The sequence below is a fragment of the Dipodomys ordii genome, unplaced genomic scaffold (genome assembly GCF_000151885.1).
Source record: "Dipodomys ordii isolate 6190 unplaced genomic scaffold, Dord_2.0 Scaffold5, whole genome shotgun sequence".
NCBI lineage: Eukaryota > Metazoa > Chordata > Mammalia > Rodentia > Heteromyidae > Dipodomys > Dipodomys ordii.
In genome coordinates, this window is record NW_012267221.1 from 17,249,360 (window position 1) to 17,272,923 (window position 23,564).

At 34.8% G+C, this 23,564-nt stretch overlaps 1 protein-coding gene across 5 annotated transcripts in view; it reads right to left on the bottom strand.

Annotated features, from left to right (window-relative positions):
• Positions 1-23,564, bottom strand: part of Scn1a (sodium channel, voltage gated, type I alpha subunit) — a 98,939-nt gene that overhangs the window by 23,019 nt on the left and 52,356 nt on the right. The window contains exons 10-18 of one of the 5 annotated variants that reach the window (XM_013027709.1): positions 23,092-23,373; positions 21,664-21,859; positions 20,523-20,527; positions 20,143-20,275; positions 18,760-18,998; positions 17,335-17,508; positions 15,137-15,493; positions 13,098-13,580; positions 889-1,009 (exon numbers count right to left, since the gene is read on the bottom strand). In XM_013027709.1, coding sequence (XP_012883163.1) covers positions 889-1,009; positions 13,098-13,580; positions 15,137-15,493; positions 17,335-17,508; positions 18,760-18,998; positions 20,143-20,275; positions 20,523-20,527; positions 21,664-21,859; positions 23,092-23,373 — 1,990 coding nt within the window. Of the gene's footprint in view, positions 1-888; positions 1,010-13,097; positions 13,581-15,136; positions 15,494-17,334; positions 17,509-18,759; positions 18,999-20,142; positions 20,276-20,522; positions 20,528-21,478; positions 21,860-23,091; positions 23,377-23,564 lie in introns of all 5 variants that reach the window. The other 4 variants (XM_013027691.1, XM_013027699.1, XM_013027673.1 and 1 more) reach the window with 4 other exon arrangements.

Sequence of the window (23,564 nt, forward strand, 5' to 3'; positions counted from 1 at the left end):
GTAATTTATATAAGGTAAAAATAAAGAAGGAGGATACTTTTGGCCTATTTAAAAAAGTATACAAAGGCTAGGTGTAGTGGCTCACACCTGAAATCCCAGTCATATGGGAGGCCTAGGAAGAAAGATCATAATCTGAGGCTGACTTAGCAAAAGCATGAGACTGTATCTGAAAAGTAAGCTAAAACAAAAGGGACTGGGAAATGTCTCAAGTGGTAGAGTGCTTTCCTAGAATCTGCAAGTTCAAGAACAGAAAGAAAAAAGAAAGCAAGGATAAAAAAAGAGTGTCAAATAGAAAAATATGTAAATAGATTAATAGTTCCCCAAACTTAATTTCCCAAGGATATGGAGCTATAGGAAATACTAATTTTAATGAAAACAAGTATTAGACCTCTTGTCCATATGACAACAAACTCTACTAATTGCTATGTAGGTATATTTCCTGTTTCTTCCAAAGACAGTAAAATGGTGTTTCAAAATCATATTTAAAAATTTAAATTTATTTAATTTTAATATAAATTTAATATTTCAAAGTCATATTAAAACTTTTCATTTATTTAATTTTAATTAGGCAGGTCCTGCAAATGAGAATCCGACTAATGCTGAAGGTGTCAACTTACTGCCAAATCACCATTTTCCTTTAAAAGTTATAAATTAGTCATTAGTATTGATTAAGTTAAAATGTTTTTCTTTCTCATGTTCACTCATGATGGTGAGATATAACTGAGCACACATTTCTGTTTTAAATGTTTTTTATCTGTCAACCTGCTAGACATATACCAAATAGATTTCCCGACCATATTTTATTCTAGCTAAATGACCCCTTTTGTGTGGCAAACAGTTTAAAGTCAAAATATTCAAAAAATGATTAGCATAAGAATGTAACTCTACCTTCAGTGAAACAGGCTTCTGGTTCCAGGGTTTCTTCAGGTTCCACTACAGGCTGCTCTTCTGCAGGTGCCCCGATGTCCACAGTGCTGCCTTCCGATGAACTACTGCTCTCATTCAGCTTCTGTAAACAAGATGGGTCCAAAACATAAAACCCCTTAATGGCATGCTGCAAGGAGTGATCTCTCCAGAGGGGATTATGGCTATGAACTTATCTTTTATGTTAGCCTTGATGTGAAGAGTTTGTAAATGAAGCACAAAGGAGAGATTTAGTTATAAGAGGAAATGAGAAAATTATTGTTCATGTTAACTGGATCAGAATTCTTAAGGATAAATCATCTAGCCCTGTTGCTATGTTACAGATGGCCATCAGCAGTATGTACTAACAAAATCATTGGTCCTTTGTATCCTAGAGAAGGAGAGGGGGAGGAGAAGAGGGAAGGAGGAGGAGAAAAAATGAGAGAGGATGAAAATGCTTCCATTAGAAGGAAATAATGGTTATCAATACTCAATGATTAGAAAGCATATAATTTCCTGGGAATAAATGTATGTGTGGAAAGTTATTTAGGTACTGGGTCAATCTGATTTGCTATACCCAATGTAACTATATTACATTGGGTGCCTGCATAGACCTTCTAGTCTATACCAAGACTCAAAACCAAACTTTATTAGTATAAAAATTTCTTCTTCAACTGTATGGGTTTCCAGTAATTAATGAACATAATAAGCTACATAATTTATTCCTTTTTTTTTTTTGTCGGTTGTGGGGCCTGAACTCTGGGCCTGGGCGCTGTTCCTCAGCTCTTCAGCTCAAGGCTAGCACTCTACCACTTGAGCCACAGCGCCACTTCCGGCTTTTTCTGCATATGTGGTGAGGAATCAAACCACGGCTTGGCTTCATGAATGCAAGGCAAGTACTCTACCACTGAGCCACCTTCCCAGGCCCACAATTTATTCTTAAGTGGCATACATAATGAATTCTCTGTTTTATCAAACTCTAAGGTAAATTAGCTTTGCATGCCCATGTACTTAAAACTTGTTCTTCCTTATTTGTGACAGTAATATCCTGCCATAATAATGATATTTATAAAAATATTATTAATAGCTTGCTTTCTTCACAGTCATTATCTGTTTACTAAGGGGAAGCAACAATTTTAATGATACCATTGAAATATTTATTTATATCTACCTTTAAGTGAAAAAATATTCATTTGATGAAGCACAGAACAACTTTTAAAATTTGTTCTAAGTAAAAGATACATGAAAGTGTCCATATTATTTGATAACAATAAAAACTGAAAGACTTCTTGCTAATTTCTGGTAAACTTTCAAGATAGCATTCTGAAACATAGGTCCCATGGTTTCCCTTATTTGCAATATCTAGTATATGTATGAGTCAAGCGGAAAAGGGCAGATAATGTGATGTTAGGAAAATGAACCCTTAGATATGTATTTTAATGTCTTTTTCTTTCATGCATTTGTTTCTAACGCATTTATAAGATTATCTCTTTGTTGCTTTGTATGTCCCTCCCCCACAGTATAACCCCTGCTTTCACTATATTTGATGTCAGTATAACTTGTGGAGGAGGTGGGGAAAAACAAGTGGTTAAAGGATACAGGTGGACCTGTTGCAACAATGAGAAGTACAAGTTGTCATGTCGAAAACGAGCTTTACAACATTGGTGGGGGGGATTGGGGGGAGGGAGGTGGGAAGGGATGCTGGGAAGGGATGTGAAGGTTAAACAAAGGAGGAGGCTGCAATGCTTGATAAGAAATGTATGCATTATCCTGCCCATGTAATTGTAACCCCTCTGTACAGTATGTTCACAAAAAAATTAAATTAAAAAAAAAGAAAAAAATAGATAGCATTCTGAGAAATAAATAGTTTAATAGATTCACATTTCAGTGTTTGATCATCACATTTCTTATATTGACATTTAATTTTAGGGTACTTATATAAATTTGTCACACTTAAATTTATTTATTTATTTATTTCAATGCATGTGGATTCAGGTTTTTTTTTTCTTTAACACTTTCGGGTCTTAATCTTCAAAGATAATGTAAATTTTACAGTATATATTATTTCTACTCCTGTTTTATTCCCTTGATCTATTGAAACAATTCTATGTAATGAAACATTAATGTAATATAGGAGTAAAAATGGAATATTAGCAAGCAATTGAACATATGTGGAATCTATTTAGTAAATTTGGCTGAAATAAACTTACTTGTATTTTTACTTGTAAAAAATTTACAGGATATCAGAAATTGAGAATACAGTGAATTCTGTGACCACCAATAAGATTCTATGAATATTGTTGGCTTATATTTAAACTACACTATTGGTGAATAGCTTTGCTGTTTCTTGAAGAGTACTTTATAGGTAAATGGAGAGATGGGTAAGAGTTTGGGTTAGCATTACTTCTCCAAAATAGAAAACATTAATGTCAAAACCAGACAGTAAAATTTGCAAAAAGATGATTCAATCTACTTGTGATAAGTGTGGAGTCTGTCTTGCTTGGTGTTACATTACACATTATTATATTTACTTTTGTTCTCATTTTAATAAAACTAAGACTCCCACCAGTTAAATAACTTGTTTAACATTATGTAAATAATAAATGAGAAAGTTAAGATTAAAGATAACAATTTTTGAGCCCCCAGCCCTATTAATATTTTCCATGTAATCACATTTACTTTCTGAAACAACAGCAATTGTACATATAAGCTAGGCCTGTGCCTAACTAATTGTGGGTGGGGTCACAAAATTACAATTCTTCCATCAAGTAAAGGTGAAAATATCAGAGAGAAAAAAATACTAAATTAAGCCTAACAAAGAGAATCTCTAATTAAATCTTCATGCAGTAAAAAAATAAAAATCATAAAACCCTATTCACAGCACAAGCTAATAATAAAACTATGTCATATAAATATTCATTATACTCATGGAGATTATTTCATTAGCTGAAACAGGCTAACTTTTAGTAGCTATTAGCATGAGTTACATTTAGTACGTGTTTATAGTAATTCTGTACACATAATTACATACTTGTTATAAAGCAATAGTAACTTAGGGAAAGCAATAATAAGACTCATTGGTATGATGTTACTTAAATTGTTTTCAGAGGATAAAAAAGGGTACAGAAATAGAGAGACAAAGGGTGAACAAATGCAGCAGTGGTACTCACTAGATACTATGCTGAAAATGAACTATACAACTTGTGGGTAGGAAAAGGAGGTAAAAACTGGAAAAGAGTGAGGGAAGTGGTAACATTGCCTAAAAAGAAATGTACTATTTACCTGACTTAAGTAACTGTAGCCCTTCTGTATATCACCTTTATAGCAGCAATAAAAAAAAGAGCTATTTTCCCTAAAAAAAAAATACATTTTTTTTTTTTTGGTCAGTTGTGGGGCTTGAACTCTGAGCTTCGGTGCTGTCCCTGAGCTCTTCAGCTCAAGGCTAGTGCTCTACCACTTAAGCCACAGCACCACTTCCAGTTTTCTGGTGGTTAATTGGAGATAAGAGTCTCATAGACTTTCCTGCCTGGGCTGGCTTTGAACCACAATCCTCAGATCTCAGCCTCCTGAGTAGCTAGGATTTCAAGTGTGAGCCACCAGTGCCCAGCAAGACTTACATTTTTTTTTTAATTTGGACACATCCAGTTTTTCTTAGTCCAGTCCCTGGCTTGTTTCAGATGAAATTTTTGACTCCACCTTAGCATGCTAATCAAATCTCTCCCATTGATCTTTCAAAGAATGTACTTTAAAGTAAATTTCTTTTTATTTTCTGACTATAGCTACTTTTCCAATCACTCTAGAAGGATAATACTTGCGTTTTCATTTAAACAGAACTTCACAATACCTATACCATATATTGGGCACAGATATCTTTTCATTATAACCTTACTCCATTTTCATTGATTTGCCATATTAGTGATGGTTGCATTTTATCTATAAACACAATGATCAATGGTCTTGATGTGTCAAATTGATTACCTCTTCAGTACATCTGTGTGTTTCTGATCCCTCCAGGTGAGCTTATGCTTATCAGGAACCTGTTGTTTACTAACGAATTTAATACATTTTAGAGTACCTATGTCAATTAATCTTGTATAGTTTGAAAACTGAGTTGGAGAAGAAATGTTTTAAATACATAAAACAATTTAATGAAATTAACAAAAGCAAATCCATTACACTTTCTCATAAAATGTCTTAAAGGTTATTTTAAATAATTATACTGCTGTTTATATAATGAGATAAAAATCTTACTATATAGCCTAGGGGTGCCTCAAACTCAGAGCCCTGGTGTTTCAGCCTCCTGAGTGCTGGGATTAGGCCACAATGCTCAGTTGAGTAATTGCTTTAAAAAGGGACAAGGATGTAAATATCTATAAACATGTTTAATTCAGTTGTTGTGTGAGATTTTCCTCTTTGGGGTATGTCAGAAGTGATTCAGGCTAAAGATGAACTCCAAATGTTAAGAGTCCAAAGTGATGTTGTTTTAATGAAAGCATTTACAATTTTTAAAAATGAATCAGTTACACAATTTATTATTAACTGCATGTTTAATTGCAATTTTTGAATTTACTTAGATTTGGTTAAATATAATTGTTTAATGTAAAATTTAATGTAATTTAGTACAAGTTAAATAACAAAATAAAATTGGAACTAGCAATATTTTGTAAATATATTATATTGTAATATACTAGCCCTAATGCTTTTTATTACTTTTCCAATTTTCAATGTCTGTATATATGTGTATATATAACTTACATGTATATGTATATAGATACATACAGAATAACATATATATTTTTTCCTTTTAACTACAGGACCAAACTATTGAATAAAAGACCCCAATGGTTAATATATTTTTCCAATATATTTTTATTTTTCATTATTAAAATAAAGATCTGTTGTGACTTTTAATGATTTTGATAGTAATAATGTTCTTTATAAATGGAAGGAAAGCTCCTTGGATATGTGGAGAGAGTCTATCTCCATATCTGTACATGAAACATGCCTTCAGGTAAAATGCTGAAGAAACAACAAAACTGAAACACTCTGAAATAAGTTTTTCTTTTTAGTGATTTAAAAACCAATAAGGCTTACTATTTTCTCCTTTTTATTTCTTATGTTAAAACTTACATTTGTTTTGAAATTCTCTGTTTACATGATAGAACATTGGGAGCTGGGAAGGTGGCTCAGTGGTAGAGCGTTTGCCTTGCACGATAGAACATTGGTCCTCACTGCTTTGGAGATTAATAGTCTTTTAAAAATTCATTTAACACAATAGGTCATTAATTAATTTTTAATGTATTAATATCCAAATGGACTAGGTAATTTGAAAAGATGCTTATTTTCTATTCAAGACCTTCAGTATCTAAATCCAACACTTATTCACTGATCTGTATAACACATATATTTTTTACAGGCTTACTTAATGTGTGAGCTGAATAAAACAGATCACATGGTGTCTGCACTGTCTACAGTCCTTTATCCATTGGGACATTCAATAACCACTTAATAATGACAATTCTAGTGGCAAGAGCATTTATCTTTCTCAGTGGTTTGGTGCAACATTCTTTGTTTCAAAACAGTGTTCTCTAGTGTAGAAAATGATTTTGACTGAGAGGATAACGCCAAAGAAAGCAAAGTAAATGATATACTCCACATTATTTCTTTAGAGTAACAAGTTAAATGCTTTGTTCTTGTCTGATTGATCTTATAATGAGTGTGCTTTTATTTTTAGACTTGTTTTGTTACAGGGAGTTTATTTATAGAGCTTAATAAGGGTTTGATTTATAATCCAAAAAAAATCAATCATTTAATCAGTCTGGTATTTAGGGATTACAAGGATACAGAAGACACATATTCAAAAACATACACATGCAACCAAGACTATTATCTGTACAATTAACTTTTAAAGCTGATGCCATGATTTAGCTTCAAACTGGCCATTTCACTGGCATGTAGCTATACACATAATCTCACATACGCCATTTGTATATATACACATATATACACACATATGACACACATTTGACACAAAGTCACAACATAATATTAAAGAAACACAGTATTGAGATACAACAGCCAGAAAATCCAAATATTAACTCATTTTACCTCATTATTCTTACAAATCATATGATTTTCATAAACTATACATTGAAAAAATTTTCAGTAAATTATTTGTATTTGCCAACTATTAAAATTTATCCTATTCATTGCAACATTTTATAATTTTCAAATACCAAAAATAGAGATGAAGATAGAGAAACATAGGCTTAATATGCAATGAATTCTATTGAATAGATGTCAAAGTTGAATGTTTTCTTTTTTCTTTTTTTTGGTTCCGGTCGTGGGGTCTGAACTCTGGGCCTGGGCACCGTCCCTCAGCTCTTCAGCTCAAGGCTAGTGCTCTACCACTTGAGCCACAGTGCCACTTCTGGCTTTTTTCTTTTTGTTTATGTGGTGCTGAGGAATTGACCCCAGGGCCTTATGCATGCAAGGCAAGAGCTCTACTACTGAGCAACCTTCCCATCCCAAAGTTGAATGTTTTCATCAGATCAGGATGTAGAGTATTTTGAGTGCACTGCCTAGCTTTCTCTGTGAAGAGAAGGGTAGAAGAGGGTAATATATGAGACCAAAAGATGGAGAGGTGTGCCCCAGGTGAAGCGAGATGAATATGAAAGTTTCTATACATATATGATGGTGAGAGTCTGACAAAGCAGGCTCAAACAAAAGATCAGCACATCTAGACAGGGAGAAAGAAGAGTACTATCCCATGAAGATTTGAGAGATGGTGACTTGGGGGGGACTTACAGGCCAATTTGAGTGTATCAACCATCTTGTAAGCAATGGACAACTGAAAGGTTAGAGAGAAGAGAGTTATGATCAAATTCATCTTTTAGCGTGACCATGTCTATATGTGGAGACTGGCCTAATGGGAAAGCCTTCAAAACAGGATTCCCATTTGAAATAAGTAGCAGTAAAACTTACAAGATGGGATTTGATACTAGGTGGAGGCAGTGGGGATATACAAAAGCGGACATGGACAGGTAGTTGGCAATTTCTAGCAATGATATAGATCTAATGAAAAGAAAGCTTTGTATTTCACTGGCTTGATGATAGTATTCATTATGGAAAGTGGCCATCCCATAGCTATCATCGGCCTAAGTTGAAAATTGTCCTATATTCCTCATTTAAAACATAGGAAGGACAATGATATTAAAGATTACATCAAACTAAGAAGTTTTTTTTCATGGAAAATGGCATGTTAATAAGCTAAAAAGACAACCTATGGAACAAGAGAAGGTTTTGGCAGATGTACATCAAAAACTGACCTAATATCTAGAATAACAGAACGCTTAAAAACTAAATTAAAACCCTATTAAAAATGGGCTAATGAGATAAATAGAGACGTCTCATAAGAAGTCTGGGGTGGGGAAGGAAAGTGGGAGAAAATGAGGGAGGGAATAACACTGTTGGACAAGAAATACACTCATAACCTTAATTATGTAACTGTAACCCCTCTGCACATCACCTTTACAATAAAATAAAATAAAATAAAATAAAGAAGTAATAAAAATGGCCACTAACATTCAGAAATGCTTGATAGCTCTGGTCATAAAGGAAATACAGATTAAAGCAACATTTAGATTTCACATTTCCCTGTAAGAATGGCCATTATCAAGAAAACAAATAATAATTGATGCTGGTGTGTGGATGTGGGCAAAAAGGAACCCTAATACATTGTTGGTGAAATGTAAACTTGTTCAACTCCTGGAAAATAGTAAGGAGGCTCTAAGCCTCCTCAAGGCATAGAACTATTCTATGATCCAACAATTCCACTCCTGGGTATTTATCCCAAAGATTCCAAACCGGGATCTAGTAAAGACACCAGTACAACCATGTACATTGCAGCACTATGCACCATATCTAAGTTGTGGAATGATCCCAGATGGCCATTAATGGACAAATGGATCAAGGATCAAGAAAATGTATATATACACACTAAAATTTTACCCATGCAGTAGAAAGACTGATACTGTGTCATTTGTAAAAAAAAAAAAAAAAAAAAAGACTTGGAAAAAACCGTAAGTGAAGTGAGTCAGGCTTAGAGAGGCAAAGGTTGCATGATTTCTCTCAATGTAGACTTAGTTTATAAATATCTAAATAAATACTTCAGAAAGTATACAAGTGTTGGAAATATGGTAGAATCAGGGGAGAATGCAAACAATGTAATTCTTTAGGAAGGATAAATCATACTCCAACAAAAATCATAGTCCCCAAGAAACAGGACTTGAAAGGGATAAGTGGATTTGTAGGGAAAGGGGTAGATGACTGAAGAGAAGTGGGGAGAAGGCAGTCAAAACTTCAATGCACATTCTAGAAAATTAAGAAAAGTGGAGAAAAGGATGTAGTGAGAGGGATTGGCGAGAATGTTCAAAGAATGTTGAAACACTGATGAAGATGCATTGTATTCACAAACTGCTTTATTGAATGGCAACCCCTTTGTACAAGTACTTAAATATAATAAACCATCTTAAAAAAGAAAAGAAAAGCAAATAAGCAAGGCAGAAGGTAAAGTTTTGTTAATATAGGTTACATAATTGGAATATAAAGTGTAACTCTCATTCTTTCACCATTTTATATGTACTCTGCACTAAAGTAAGCTATGATAGCTTTTTTCTTTGTTCTCAAAGACCTCATAAACTAATTAAGTGATGATGGAAGTACTTTCTAATGATTTATTAGACTCTTCCAAAAAGCACAGAGCTTAGCCTCCTCAAACACATATTTCAGGAATAGACTAAAATATGTGCACTGTAGTTAGAATTAAGCCAATGAGTCAATGTGGGATGTTGAAGCATATCAGCCTAAAGTACATGCAGTTCCCAGAGCCCTCCTTGGGTGAGGTGAGAGCGCTGAGACAAGGTAGCTATGCCCATAGCCAATGCGGAGTATTTGCTAGGGAGCATCAGATCTACAGTTGATGCCTGTGCCTCAGTCTTTAATAAATAACATTCTTCATTTCAGTGAAATGTTAGAGAAAGTATATTTTAAATATTCTTAGAAAATTTTATGTGTAATTAAGTGCATAGAGTCTGTAAAAGACTGCCTAGATTCTAGTCCACGATGAACCACTTACTATTGTGCGACTTCAGCAAATTTTTATTTATTAAAATGTTCTCATTTGTAAAACTAGATTAATAATATTTATTCAATAGTACAAAAGTTGAAAGATATCATTAATGTAAAGCCATACAATGTTTTGTATATGGTAAACTCAGAGCAAATCAACAGATAATATTTACTATATCAAGGCCTGAATTAAAGGCACATTTGGTTATGATTCTCGAACTTTCTCATTGTGGAAATAAGTATAACTTACTTAACTTAGCACTGTCTCATTTTTATTCCTAATAGCTGTAATTGTAATAAATTTTTTCAGTTTTTATAAATAAAGGTGTGTAATAATTTTGTTGATATCATCTTATCCTTTTGAGTACCCTAAGCTTCCAAAATATTCTTCATAAGCCTCATAGAAAAGATATCCTCATATAATAAACTAGGAAAATGAGTTATTCAGAATTAATGATTTTTTTCCAAAAGTAAAATTAAGTTTAACTTATTCTGTGTCATGTAACTTAACTAAAACAAAAAGAATATATAACATTCTCAACATTATATCAGGTTTTCAGAGAATAAAAATACAAACATCCATAAATAGAATTATGACTTATAAGTACACCATATTATTGAGTATACTCACCAGCACATGGTAGCAGCTGAATAATGAAGAGAAGCAAATCAATCATTAAATAAATAAAAGTTAAATGGGAAGAACTAAAAATGTTCAGAATAACTTAATAAGTTATAGGCTAAACTCCTAATGTGAAATAAATAAGTTTCACTTTGGGAAACATCTGCTAGCAGTTAAATTCCTCTGAAAGTAGAGTAGTTTCTAAGTTTTTGTGCTTAGTAAGACTAAGGAATCAACGAGAAAAATGTATTGTGTATTTTCCTGAGCAAGAAGGAAGAAATGGTGAAACAAGCATTTGGAAACTTGAATCGGTTTGGTAGTACAAACAATAATATGTAGAAAGCCAGATGACATGTACTGGGAGTGGATGCTGCTTCCGCATTGAATTTAAAGTTCTCAGCAAGATGCGGTAAAACCAGATTTCAAACGAAGTTCATGTGACTTGAGGAAGAACGATAGTTCCTTAGAAACCAAATATGAATTGACAATGTATCCCAGCGAAAGTAAAAGCAAAACCCAATTTAATAAAATCAAGACAAACATGAAGTCTAGAAACATGGGAAATAAAACTCAAGGCCAGGTAAGCTTTGATCAGAGCAAGTGTGTGAGAAGAATCCTTCAAAATTCTTATATTTTGCAGAGTGAATATAATCTCACTAAGGTGATGCTGCTTTGAGGTTTTGATTTACGTTTCTCTGATGCTTAATATTTTTTAAAATTATGTTTTCCTGATTATTGATTTGCTGACTTACCTCCTTCCACTTTCTTTCATACATGAAACAGGGTTACCTCAGAACCCTTAGGATGGCTTCTAATACCAACCTCCTGCTCCTAAAAGTGGAGAGTAACCTCATTTTTTCAGATTAAATAATGATTAAAAATTGAATAATCTTCAAAGGCACATAAAACATAACTGAAAATGTCATGTCACTTTCATATCTACCTTAGCCAACAATCAAAATTCTCTAGATTTTAGTTTTCCTTGAGAAATGTGAAATTATAGTAGAATTTTATTAAGAATAAAATGTTATTGTTGTACCTGATCTTCTAAAATATTGAGGCTTTATAATCTAAAAGCTAGTATTTTATTATTTTTAAAACTCCCCAAACCTACAAAGTGAAAATACTTTGATTTCAGACACCTTTTGAAATTTCTTATACAGATGCCTATCAACTTACAATAGAGTTAAGTCCCAATAAGCTCATCATAAATGGAAAATTATCATGCATCAATAAGGCTTTTAAGCTGGGTGCCAGTGGCTCATGCCTAGCTATTCAGCAGTTAGAGATCTGAAGATAGTGGTTCAAAGCCAGCCTAGATAGGAAGTTTATCTCCAATTAACCACCCCAAATCCCACAAAGCCAGAGTGGATTGTGGATCAAGTTGTACATAAAGCGCTAGCCTTAAGCACAAAAGTACAGACATAGCACATGGGCCCTGAGATCAAGCACCCAGGACCAGCACCCACACAAAAATGCATTTAATATGCTTAACCTACTGAATATCACAGCTGGCAACATAGAACGATATGAAATATCAGTTTTTACTCTCATCATAGCATGACTGATGGGAAGCAGTGGCTCATCGTGGCTACCCAGTATAAGAGAGTGAAAATTGCACACTAGCTCAGAAAAATAACCAAAGTTCAAAACTCCAAGTATGATTTCTACTGCAGGCATACCACTTTCATGTAAATACAGAACTGAAAAAGCTTTGAGACAAGCCATGGTATATCAGGGGCAGAGTACAGATCCATTAATGTTTTAGCTTAATCTTTTCAAGTAGGTCATTACAGACTGAATTACATACTTCCACCCCTACCCTCTGCTCCAAATTCAAATGCTGAAGCTCTAACCCTCAATGTGACTGACAAGAAGATAGAGCCCATGAAAGGGTGATAAAGATCCAGTGAACTGAGGATGGGCTGTGAAGACAGACAACAGACAGACATCAGCAATCCAAGAACATAGCTGCTGTCAGGAACCGACCCTGCCTTGACATGTATTTCACTCTTCAAACATTTGAGAGAAGTAAATTTAAGTTGTTTCGAGCATCGAGTTTGTGGCACAGTATTATGCTAGCCTGAACAGACTAATACATAAAACAATGTTATGAAAGGATCTTCCTTCCATATGAACTGAGGTGATGCAACGGAAGATATAGAAAGTTCTAGACAAAGGCTCCAAGTCCACTCATTATATCATTCATTCATTCATTCACTACTGGATATCCTTTATTAAAGTTGAGAAACACATACATTAACATGTTATTCATCAATTTATCTACCTGGGTTTACATCTTGGATTCTTCAGTGAAATAAAATTTTAAGTGCTGGCAAAAATATTCTAGAGGAAAAACATATCATCATAAATACAAGCAATATAATGTTTATGGATAAGCACACATATATAAATTTATACCTATTCACATATATAGTCTTACCTCTTTGCTTTCTTCTAGATCTGATTCACTACTAAAATCTTCTGTGTTTAAATTTTCAAAATCGGACTCTCCTACAGCAATTGGTACGGTCACAGTGAGGCTGGGATTATTTATGAAGGACATGTAATCACTTTCATCAATAATGTATTTTTCAACACTGCTGCCAGTTCCTATGCCACTTGTGGTTCCATTCACATCCTTCAGGTAGTCAAGATCTTTTCCAATTTCTGTTGTATGATTGGACATGCAATTGTCTTTTTTGTTGTTGAGATCATCAAGTGGTTTAATTTCATCTAAAATTTTTTGTTTCCTGACAAAAGACTGTTGAATAAATTCATATATTTTCCTTTTTACATAAGCTATTCCCTTGTGCATCCTGTCCACAGCAATTTGAAGATTATTCATCTCGTTGTCATCATCAGTTGCTGCAAGGTTGTCTGCACTAAATGAACTCAAAAGCAAGGCCAGAAACAGGTTCAGAACCTTGAAAATCACAAAGACATGGTTAGAATTTCACCCCTCTATAGGGAGAGCATTGCTATGATCACTAATTCCTATAAGTGTGGAAGAAATATCTAGATCAGAAAACAATATCAATTCATAGATTAGAATTTGAGGGTGGGATTGGGGGCATAGTGCAGTGGTAGACTACAAACTTCCCACAAATAACTGGCATGGAAGAAAAATGTTTTCTCTGAAGTATGATCTGGCTCAATAGCTAGGAAACTACACTTTCTTAGACAAAGATATACTTTCTATTGCTTTTGTGTAAAGTTGGGAAATTGAATGAGCTAAACCAAGATAAATTAAAGCTATGTAGGTAAAACAGATGAACATATATACTGCATAAAATTCCAAGCCAAAAATCATCAATCATTCTAGATTATACATTTAAACACATTTTTAGTTTCCCTTTGATAAACAGATACTAATATGAATGTTAATTGAAAGGCTTTATTTTGACTCAAAACTGATTAGGAATTTAAGGTATTGAAATTGACACATTTCTTTAACCTATCATAATTCCCATACAACTATTGACTAACTAGAACTACTCATAAGTAATTCCCAATAAGACTGGTATACTAACATATATATCTTTTGGCATGTATTTACATATTCCAAATTATAAACTGTAGTATTCTTAATGTGAGGCGTAATTAGGTAATGTCAAAATAAAAAGTGGTGTCATTAGCTATCCTCTATTTGACTTAGAGTAACTAGTCCATTGACAACTCAGGTTGGTTCATTTATCTGTCATATGACAGAGGGTGACTGAATGCTATATAATGTTAAGAATGGGAAAGAAATGGTAGAATCATTGTGAAAACTAGAAAGGACACAGAAAGTGTGTGGCAGGAAATGATTAGAATTTCTTATTCCACACATAGGTATATATGGACATATAGGGGCATACATTTCTTTTTGAAATAACATATTTCCCATGAATGTTTCTTTTTTGATTTTCAAGAGGATATATATGAATCATGGGTTTATTTTTCCTACAAACTATTTCTTTTTTGATTTTTGTAAGGTATATATTCTCCACAGGAGGAACTGGGGAAAGTTTTTGCAAGTGTATTCTGTATCTTATTGCCATCTACTGGTGTATATATATATATATATGTATAATAAATAATATGTAATATGCATATATAATATATGTAGACTAGATGTAGTTATGTAGTAGACTTCTTCCTTCCTTGGATCCAAATATGTAAAAATTCTAAATCTGTAAAAATCTTCCCAGCTCATTATTTTAGGTCTGTTTCCAATATGAGACCATCTTGCAATTCACACAAAACATATAATGAAATGACTGACATAATGGAATTTAATATAAAATTGTAAACTATAGTAACATACATTATATCTTTTGGCATGTTTTTATGATTTCCCATACTATATGCCTTTGTGATGATATAAACATAACTAAGGTAAGAGACAGAAGATTAAATAATCATGAAAGTTCTTTGGGCAAAAGGGTAACCATTCTATTATGTTCAATATATTTCTGGAGTGCGTAAGTGGGTACCTACCACGAGGTTTCCAATCACCATGACCATCATGAAGACGGTAAGGCACATGGCCTGGCCAGCCACCTCCATGCAGTCCCACATGGTTTCTATCCACTCTCCACACAGCACGCGGAACACGATGAGGAAGGAGTGGAAGAAGTCGTTCATGTGCCAGCGAGGGAGTTCACAATCACTGGAAATCTTGCAGACACAATCTTTGTAGCTCTTACCAAAGAGCTGCATGCCGACCACAGCAAAGATGAAGACGATGATGGCCAACACCAAGGTGAGGTTTCCCAGCGCCCCCACGGAGTTGCCGATGATCTTTATTAGCATGTTCAGCGTGGGCCACGATTTTGCCAACTTGAAAACTCGGAGCTAGAAAATGAAAAAGAGTACATGATTAGGATTTTTACAAACACCAAATAATTTAGAGTTACCAAGAAATGATTATTAAAACTGAATCTTTGTTATGTGCTGATGGCTCATGCCTGTAATGCTAACTACTCAGGAAGGTGAGATCTGAGAATCATGGTTCCAAGCCAGCTCAGGCAGGAAAGTCCTGAGGACTCTTAACTCCAATTAACTACAAAAAAGAGGCAGAAATAGACCTGTGGCTCAAAGTTCAAAGTGATAGAATACTAGCCTTGCACACAAAAATTCAGGAACAGTGCCCAGGCCCTGAGTTCAAGCCCCGGGACCTCCCCCACCCCACTCCCACAGCACCACACAAAATTGAATCTTTTATGGAGCACTGGGTTCACAGTTCAATTCTCAGACATCTGCCTACCCACTCCACACACATTGCCCAAAGAAAATCACTTACGATATCCATTCTGTCCTAGCTGAACCATGGTGAACATTTGGACTCAGTAGGAGTAATCTAGTTTTCCCATATTTTAGGCCTTTAAATAATTTGCTCTGAAAGTGACTTTATTTTTATTTTTTTAATTTTATTTTGCTGATCCTGGTGCTTGAACTCAGGACCTGGGCACTGTCCCTGAGCTTCTTTCACTCAAGGCTAGTACTCTACCAACTTGAGCCACAGCTCCACTTCTGGTTTTTGGTGGTTAATTGGAGATTAGAGTCTCATGGACTTTCCTGCCTGGGCTGGCTTCAAACGGTAGTCCTCAGATCTCATCTTCCTGAATAGCTAAGATTACAAAAAAAATGGCATGAGCTACTAGTACCCAGCTGAAAATTAATTTTTTAATTACTTGGAATATGACTTTTTAAAATTTGTTTTATAAAAGTGGTTCTGAGATCTACCAGTTGTGACACTGTAATATTAACATCTGAATCTAAATGCCCTTTCCTGAAAGATTAACTTGTCCACAACATGCAAAGTAACATCACAGTGGGTCCTGATTAAATAGAGAAAAATAGTTATTATTCATTATTGTTCCTATGTGAGCACTAATACAGCTAGATGCACCTGTATTGGCAAACTTAACTGCATAATTTTTTTTCCTTGACTGCATAATTCTTTCTTGATTTGCAAGGGCACACATATGAATTAATAGACATTTTAATAATCCTACAAACTTTTCTGTTGTTGCGGGTTTTTTTTATTTATGTTTTGAAAGATACATGTTCTCCAGAGGCAGAATTAGGGAGTTTTTAAATACATATCTTGTATGATTACTATCCATGATTACAAAGGGCCATTTTATTTCTAATTGTTATTTGAATGTATAGCATTTTCATTCAAAACATTTCATCAACCCAGCCTGAGCAAGAAAGTGTCCAGGAAAGACTTCAACTCAAAAATAGCTGGGAAAAAACTAGGCTGGTGGCATGGCTCAAGTGGTAGTGAGCCAACTAAGTAAACTTGCTGAACAAACACAAGCCTTGATACTGATTTTATATACACACATTTATTTCTTAGATCTGGAAATATTAACTACAGTATCCATTAGAAACAATATTTTTTCAAGATGTGTAGCATTGAAACCCCTTTGTACAACTATTAGAAGATATTTTTAAAATAATATTTAAAAAACAGTTGTCAAATAGTAATTGAGTATATATGACAGTTTATGTGATTATGCTCTTAGGGATAAAGGTTTTAATCAGTAAGTGGGAATGTATCTCCTGACTCCATAGGAACACTTTTGACAATGCAAAGTTACAAAAAACTTAAAAATTTAAAAGTGTATGTGGTAAAATTCTTTGCATTAGAATTTTTTTCAACTGTTGTTTTTTTGTTTCATTTTTACCAATCGGAAAGAACGGAGAACTGATAATCCTTCCACATTGGCAAGGCCAAGTTCTACCAGGCTAAGCGTCACAATGAAACCATCAAAGATGTTCCAGCCTTCTTGGAAATAATAGTAAGGATCCATGGCAATAATTTTCAGGAACATTTCTGCTGTGAAGATCCCGGTAAAGACCTATGACCAAAAAAGATGACTCATTCCATCAGAAGACAAAGGACATAATGACAAAGGACATAATATAAAATGTGTTCTTATATTAAAATCCTTATGTTGTCTTTACAATATTAGCTTTTATTAACTTACATTTCAGAGCTACATGTGCTGATATTGCACATGAATATGCATTAATTCATTATCTGCACAGAATCCTATTAACTCAGGGTTGTAAATATTACAATTTTTCTTTACAGATGAGGAAGGCAATGTCATGAGTGAAACGGCTCACCCAATATCAAACTAGTAGGAAATGACAAAGCCAGAATTTGAGTGCAAATATTTTATATTTGATAGTGCTCTTTTCATTGCATCAAATTGCCTTTCTTGCCAGTTTTCATATAACATGCTAACAGAATATTACCTATGAACAGCTTCCCTCATATCATATAGTTATGTATCCTTATCTGTTACTATATATGCATTACTATCATTATTAGTTATATACATGGAAAAACGTATCCACTCGCATAGTGTTACTAACAGAATTTTAAAATTGTAAATAATGTATTGAATGATTTAATTTTTTATCAGAAAAAATGTTGTATCTTAAATCTAATACTATAGAAAATGAATCCCATACTCCATATAACTCAGCAAATAAAAGTTAATACTTCTAAGTTAACTTTCAAACACTTTAATAATTTATGTTTTGAAACACATAAAGAAAATAAGTAGCCTTCATCAAAAATAAACTTGAGACTCATGCATGCAATGTTCTGCGAATCCCCAATATTTCATGAGTCGGGTAGAGAATCACAGTTTTTGGGGTAGAGAGTATGAAGTTTTAGACAGGGGCAGATTGCACAGGAAGTGGAAAGGCCAAATACATTTTGAGTGGAGGAATTATTTCTTGCAGTGGCATTGACTAAGGAAGATGAAAAGAATTACAATTCTATTTTGGCTTTCTATGACTAGGGACTCTGTGATACTATTATTTACAAACATATGGCTTAAGATACGGTTCTTGATAAAGTTATAAATTTCACTTCTGTCCATTTTAAATAGTAGCATCGTTGTCTACTGGCTCGCTATTGCAATATTCTTTATGACTTTGAATGAGCATTAGCAGCCACTATTTTGATTAAACATAAAGTATAAACAGAGGGGAACAGGAGGTAGGAAGGGTGGTTGAAAAGAACTATGGACTGTTGAACAGTTTCTCAAGCAGAAAATTTGAAGACTAACACATTTACCTTCCAATATGCTTACCAAGTTTCCTACTGTAAGCACATGATTGAAATGTTCCGTCATTGGGTAGTGCTCCATGGCCATGAAGAGTGTATTTAAAACAATGCAGATGGTGATGGCCAGGTCTACAAATGGATCCATCACAACCAGGTTGACGATATGCTTCACTTTTAACCAATATGGAGAACAATCCCAGATTAAGAATATATTGGAAAATTTATACCAACAGGGTGGACATTTCTGCCTAGATTCTTCAAGTTCTAGTTGGAAAAAGTAGAACAATATTTTAATTGGTATTAAAAGATCAATTTATACTCATATATTTGCTTCAGACCCATTAGATCAATTATTTTCAGTAATTGGCATATTTCTATTTGCTACAAAGTCAACCTTGTTCATATGGGGTAGTTGAAGAAGAAAAGAAAAGGAGAATGCAGTGAAGAATTGAATACATAGTCTATAAGTAAGAAATGTGAAGGCAAGAGGTGGGTAGGGGAAGGATGGGTGAGAATGTTGAAAGAGGTGACATTGATCAATAGTTATTGTATTCAGAAATTGTAAATGACAACTACTTGTACAACTACAAAGATAAGAACAATAAAACAAACAAGAAGCCTATAATCCTAGCTACTCAGGAGGCTGAGATATAAGAATTGCAGTTCAAAGCCATCCCTGGCAAGAAAGTCTGTGAGACTCCTATCTCCAACAAAATACTCAACAAAAGCCAGAAGTGGGGCTGTGGCTCAGTGGCAGAGTTCTAGCCTTGAGCAAAAGAATCTCAAGGGCAGCAACCTGGCTCTGAGTTCAAGCTCAGGACCAGAAAAAAAAATCCAAAACAGATATAGAATTTACTCTAGATTCCCGAAGATATTTTATCAGATAACCACAGAGTACAGATAGCACAGAAACTGTTTTATTTTCATATATTGACATGTGACTTAACACTTGGACTCTGAGTAAACGTCTAGTCATTAAAATGAAGTCTGCATAGGAATGTGTTTTGAGGCACTATGTTATAATACCTCAGTGATAGGCTACACTTTCAACTTCAGGTTTTAAAGTTTTCATGGGAGTTGATGAGATCCAAGAGTCATTTAATATTTTTTTAATTTCCTGAAAATGTTTTAGTTCTTGGGGGCATTTAGAATGAGGATAAGAGATAGAATTCAATTGAACTAATAGAAATACCTTATTCGTCATTTTCAGGATTGTCCTCTACAATTCAGGCAATAGTAGAGTTAAGTATTATTAAGCTTAAACTTTTAAAGCTTTTAGAATGTATGAACACATATAATAATTTGTTATTTTTCTTACTGAGAATACAGTAAATGGAAATATTAGTTTCAAATAAGACAATTCAACTTTCGCCAGATGACTGGAATGGAAATGGGATTTGTTACAAACCTTCGACTGTGTTTGTGAGGATGCTGGCTATACTCATTGCTCTTTGCCTCTGGGAAGGATCTTCTAGAAAGTCCATGGACACATGGAAAGAACTTGACCTTCGCTTTCTCATTTCAGTTTCAGTAGTTGTTCCCTGTACAGAAAACAATAACTCAGTAAATCATGAACTTGATTAATATGTTCAGCAGCCAACTGAATTCATGAATTTCATGAAACACATGCATCATGCACCTCTGTATTTAATTGGTGATGGCAGATGTTGCTGACTTATTGTATCATTAACCTGGAATGTCCAAACAGATAACCATTCAGTCAGACAGCAAAAGGCATATTTTAAAGTTCTGATTTCATAATATTATGAAATGTGATAGAATTATGACATTAGCTCTTTGAATTATCTTTGTTTCTAGTGAAGAGTAAAATCCAACAGGCTAAAAAGGCCATATAAGTAATGAAGGTATTTTTTTATGGCAGTGAACATATTTTTAAGGAAATACCAATGATGACAACACATTTACCTGTCATCTCCATTTGTGGATATAGGAAGGACATGGATGGTCATTGATAAGTAAGACTGTATATTAAAGAAGCACACACATGCTGCATGGACCACAGGTTCATCCAGGGCAACAAAGCAATAAGTCATCTAATTCTGACTTCCATCATGCCTCATGATGCTGATATATTTCCGTGGGAGTGATCAGTGTAGAAGAGGCAGCATTTGTTTAGAAATCCCCCCTCTGGGTATATAATCACAATCACATGACACACCTTTGTACATAGACAAATATTTGATCTGTTTATATTGTTATTTTGTGTCTCTTTAGTTTTGGAAAGACCTATATCAGCATTTTTTAGTAAGACAAATAGGAGTGCTAGAAGTTGTAAGGTAATAACAAAGCTATCTGTTTATGCGGTGTTTAAAAAAATCTGAACGGAAGCACAAGTGTATTGGAGAATCTGATGGAGAGATTTATTATATACCCTGTACACTTAAGGAAGATCACTTCTTTGCTTATACATCAGGCCCTTAGAAAGTGTCCTGATATCTAAATGCAGTGTGGGTAATATAACAAATCCTCCAGCTGGAGGTAGTATTAATCAGATCTAATTAATCCTTAGCATGTTCAAGAAATAAGTGCATTCAGGTTTGTGCAGGAGAGTGCGGAAGGCTTTTCGATTTAGTTTGTTAGTTTCTTAAGGATATCACAAGATGCAGGTGCATTCACAGCCTGACCAACCAGAAATCATTCTCAAGAGCTCCATTCTGTAGAAATACTGGCTGGTTGCAGCAATCATGGGCCAGCCATGCCTGAACTATTGAAAACTTCCTTACATTGTCATCAGTAGCTGGCTTATCTATTATCACCTCTGGCAGAAGCTGTCCAACAGGCGATGTAGGAACTGAAGGTCCACCAACCAAGGAAACCACGCCATTGCAATCCACCGTGCTGTGCATCTTCCCGTTTGCAGGGAACACGGCTAGCATCCGGGAAGACCTGCTGGTCTGACTTAGGTTACTGTTGCGTCGCTCTCCGTGTCGTCGGGGCACAAACAAGGAATCTCTTCGGCTCTCATTATCTTCGAAAGTACTGTGCTCATCATCAGCAAAATCATTCTCAGAACCCACGTCCTTTGCTCTCCCTCTAAAGCTGAAAAGGCTCGTCCTGCTGTTTCGCCTTGGAGAAAATAGGGAGCCACGGATGCTCAGCAGAGACTGAAAGTGTGAAATAAATAAACGAAAGACTAAATTGGATTGACATAACCCTTGGAGATGTGCCTGCATTTCACACGTTCAAGGATATTTCAACGTTCTTTAGCAAAATATGAAACATTTCTTTTGATTAGTATTCTAAACTTACGAGCATTCATTTTGCAAAGTGAGATTTCTACCTTCTGGTATTAAAGAATGGGGAGGTAGAGTGCAACCTAAAATATTAAAAAAAATATCTGAACCACCATGGATCAAATTGAAATAGAAACATCCGTATTAAGTATCTTGCTACAGACATGTCAATGGTCAGTGAACTTTCATGGCAACACATCCATATTTATTTTCATTACTTTTTCTTGTCATGGAATTCCAACACTTTTCACCAGCAATTTTAATCCACTTTTTAAAAGCAAGTATTTAAAAAGATTATTAGTACTTTTTCAGGTTTTTTAAAAAAATTTTTATTGTAAGGATGCTGTACAGAAGGGTTACAGTTACATGAGTAAGGCAATGTGTTTTCTCTTGTTGATCATTTCTACCCTTCCCTTCCTTGTTATTGTCCCATTAACCCTTCCCCCTCCTACCTCCCACACATTAGTACTTTCGAAACTGGAAGTTCAAATATCTGAAATGCAAAATGATATGCTATTTGATAAAATGCATCATGATTGGGACTGGGAAGGTGGCTCAGTGGTAGAGTGCTAGCCTTGAGCTGAAGAGCTGGGGAACAGCACCCAAGCCCAGAGTTCAGGCCCCATGACTGGACCCCCCCCTCCAAAAATGCATCATGACTAATACTTTTGTGTGCCTGTATGTTGCTTTATAAAGTTAGAGAAAATAACATTCAGCTAACCAAAAGGGCATTATTGATTAGTTAGTCCCAGGTCCATATTTTTAAATTGTTTTTGCTAAAAGAGATGAGGATCAGAAAGGTTATAAATCATTAGATACAGACAATGACCAGATAGCAGTATCAGAATGCAATTTCAGGTCTCCTGACTTTTAACTCATTGATATTTAGATTCATCAAGTAGCAAACTTACATATTTGGAATAAAAGTTTTTATATATTTTATTGCACATTTTGCTGCAGGCTTGAAGTCAACCCTACTGGTTTGAATATCATAAAAATAGCAAGCAATTCAATTGATGAATATCTGTAAGTCCATTTTAACTTTTCCCATGTCTAGTATTCTCATTTTTTTCCCATGCATCATCAGACTCATCCATGCTTACCTGGTGTGGGGAAGAGTATCTCTTTTCATACGTCAGTCGGTTTCCTTCAATGGAGAAGCGAAACCCTTTCCTCCTGATGCTGTCCTCAGATTCCGATTTCTGGAATTCATCCTCATCCTTCTCTTCCCCGCCAGACTGCTCTTTCTGTTTTCTTTTTTTCCTCCGATTTCTCCTTTCCTTAGCACTCTTAGAACTCAACTTGGAGGCTTCCGAGGAGCTATCTGAGAGCCTTCCTGCTGCACTGGGCTCTCTAGAATGTTCGGAGGCGGTTGCAGCTGCTGCCTGCTACATTGAGGGGAAAATAGTTTTAGCATGGCACAGAGAAGTTGTTATATTTCTTTAATTTGTTCAAGATGTATTTTTTGGGGGGTCCAATAGGGGGCCTGAGCTCTGGGCCTGGGCGCTGTCCCTCAGCTCTTCAGCGCAAGGCTAGCGCTCTACCACTTGAGCCACAGCGCCACTTCTGGCTTTTT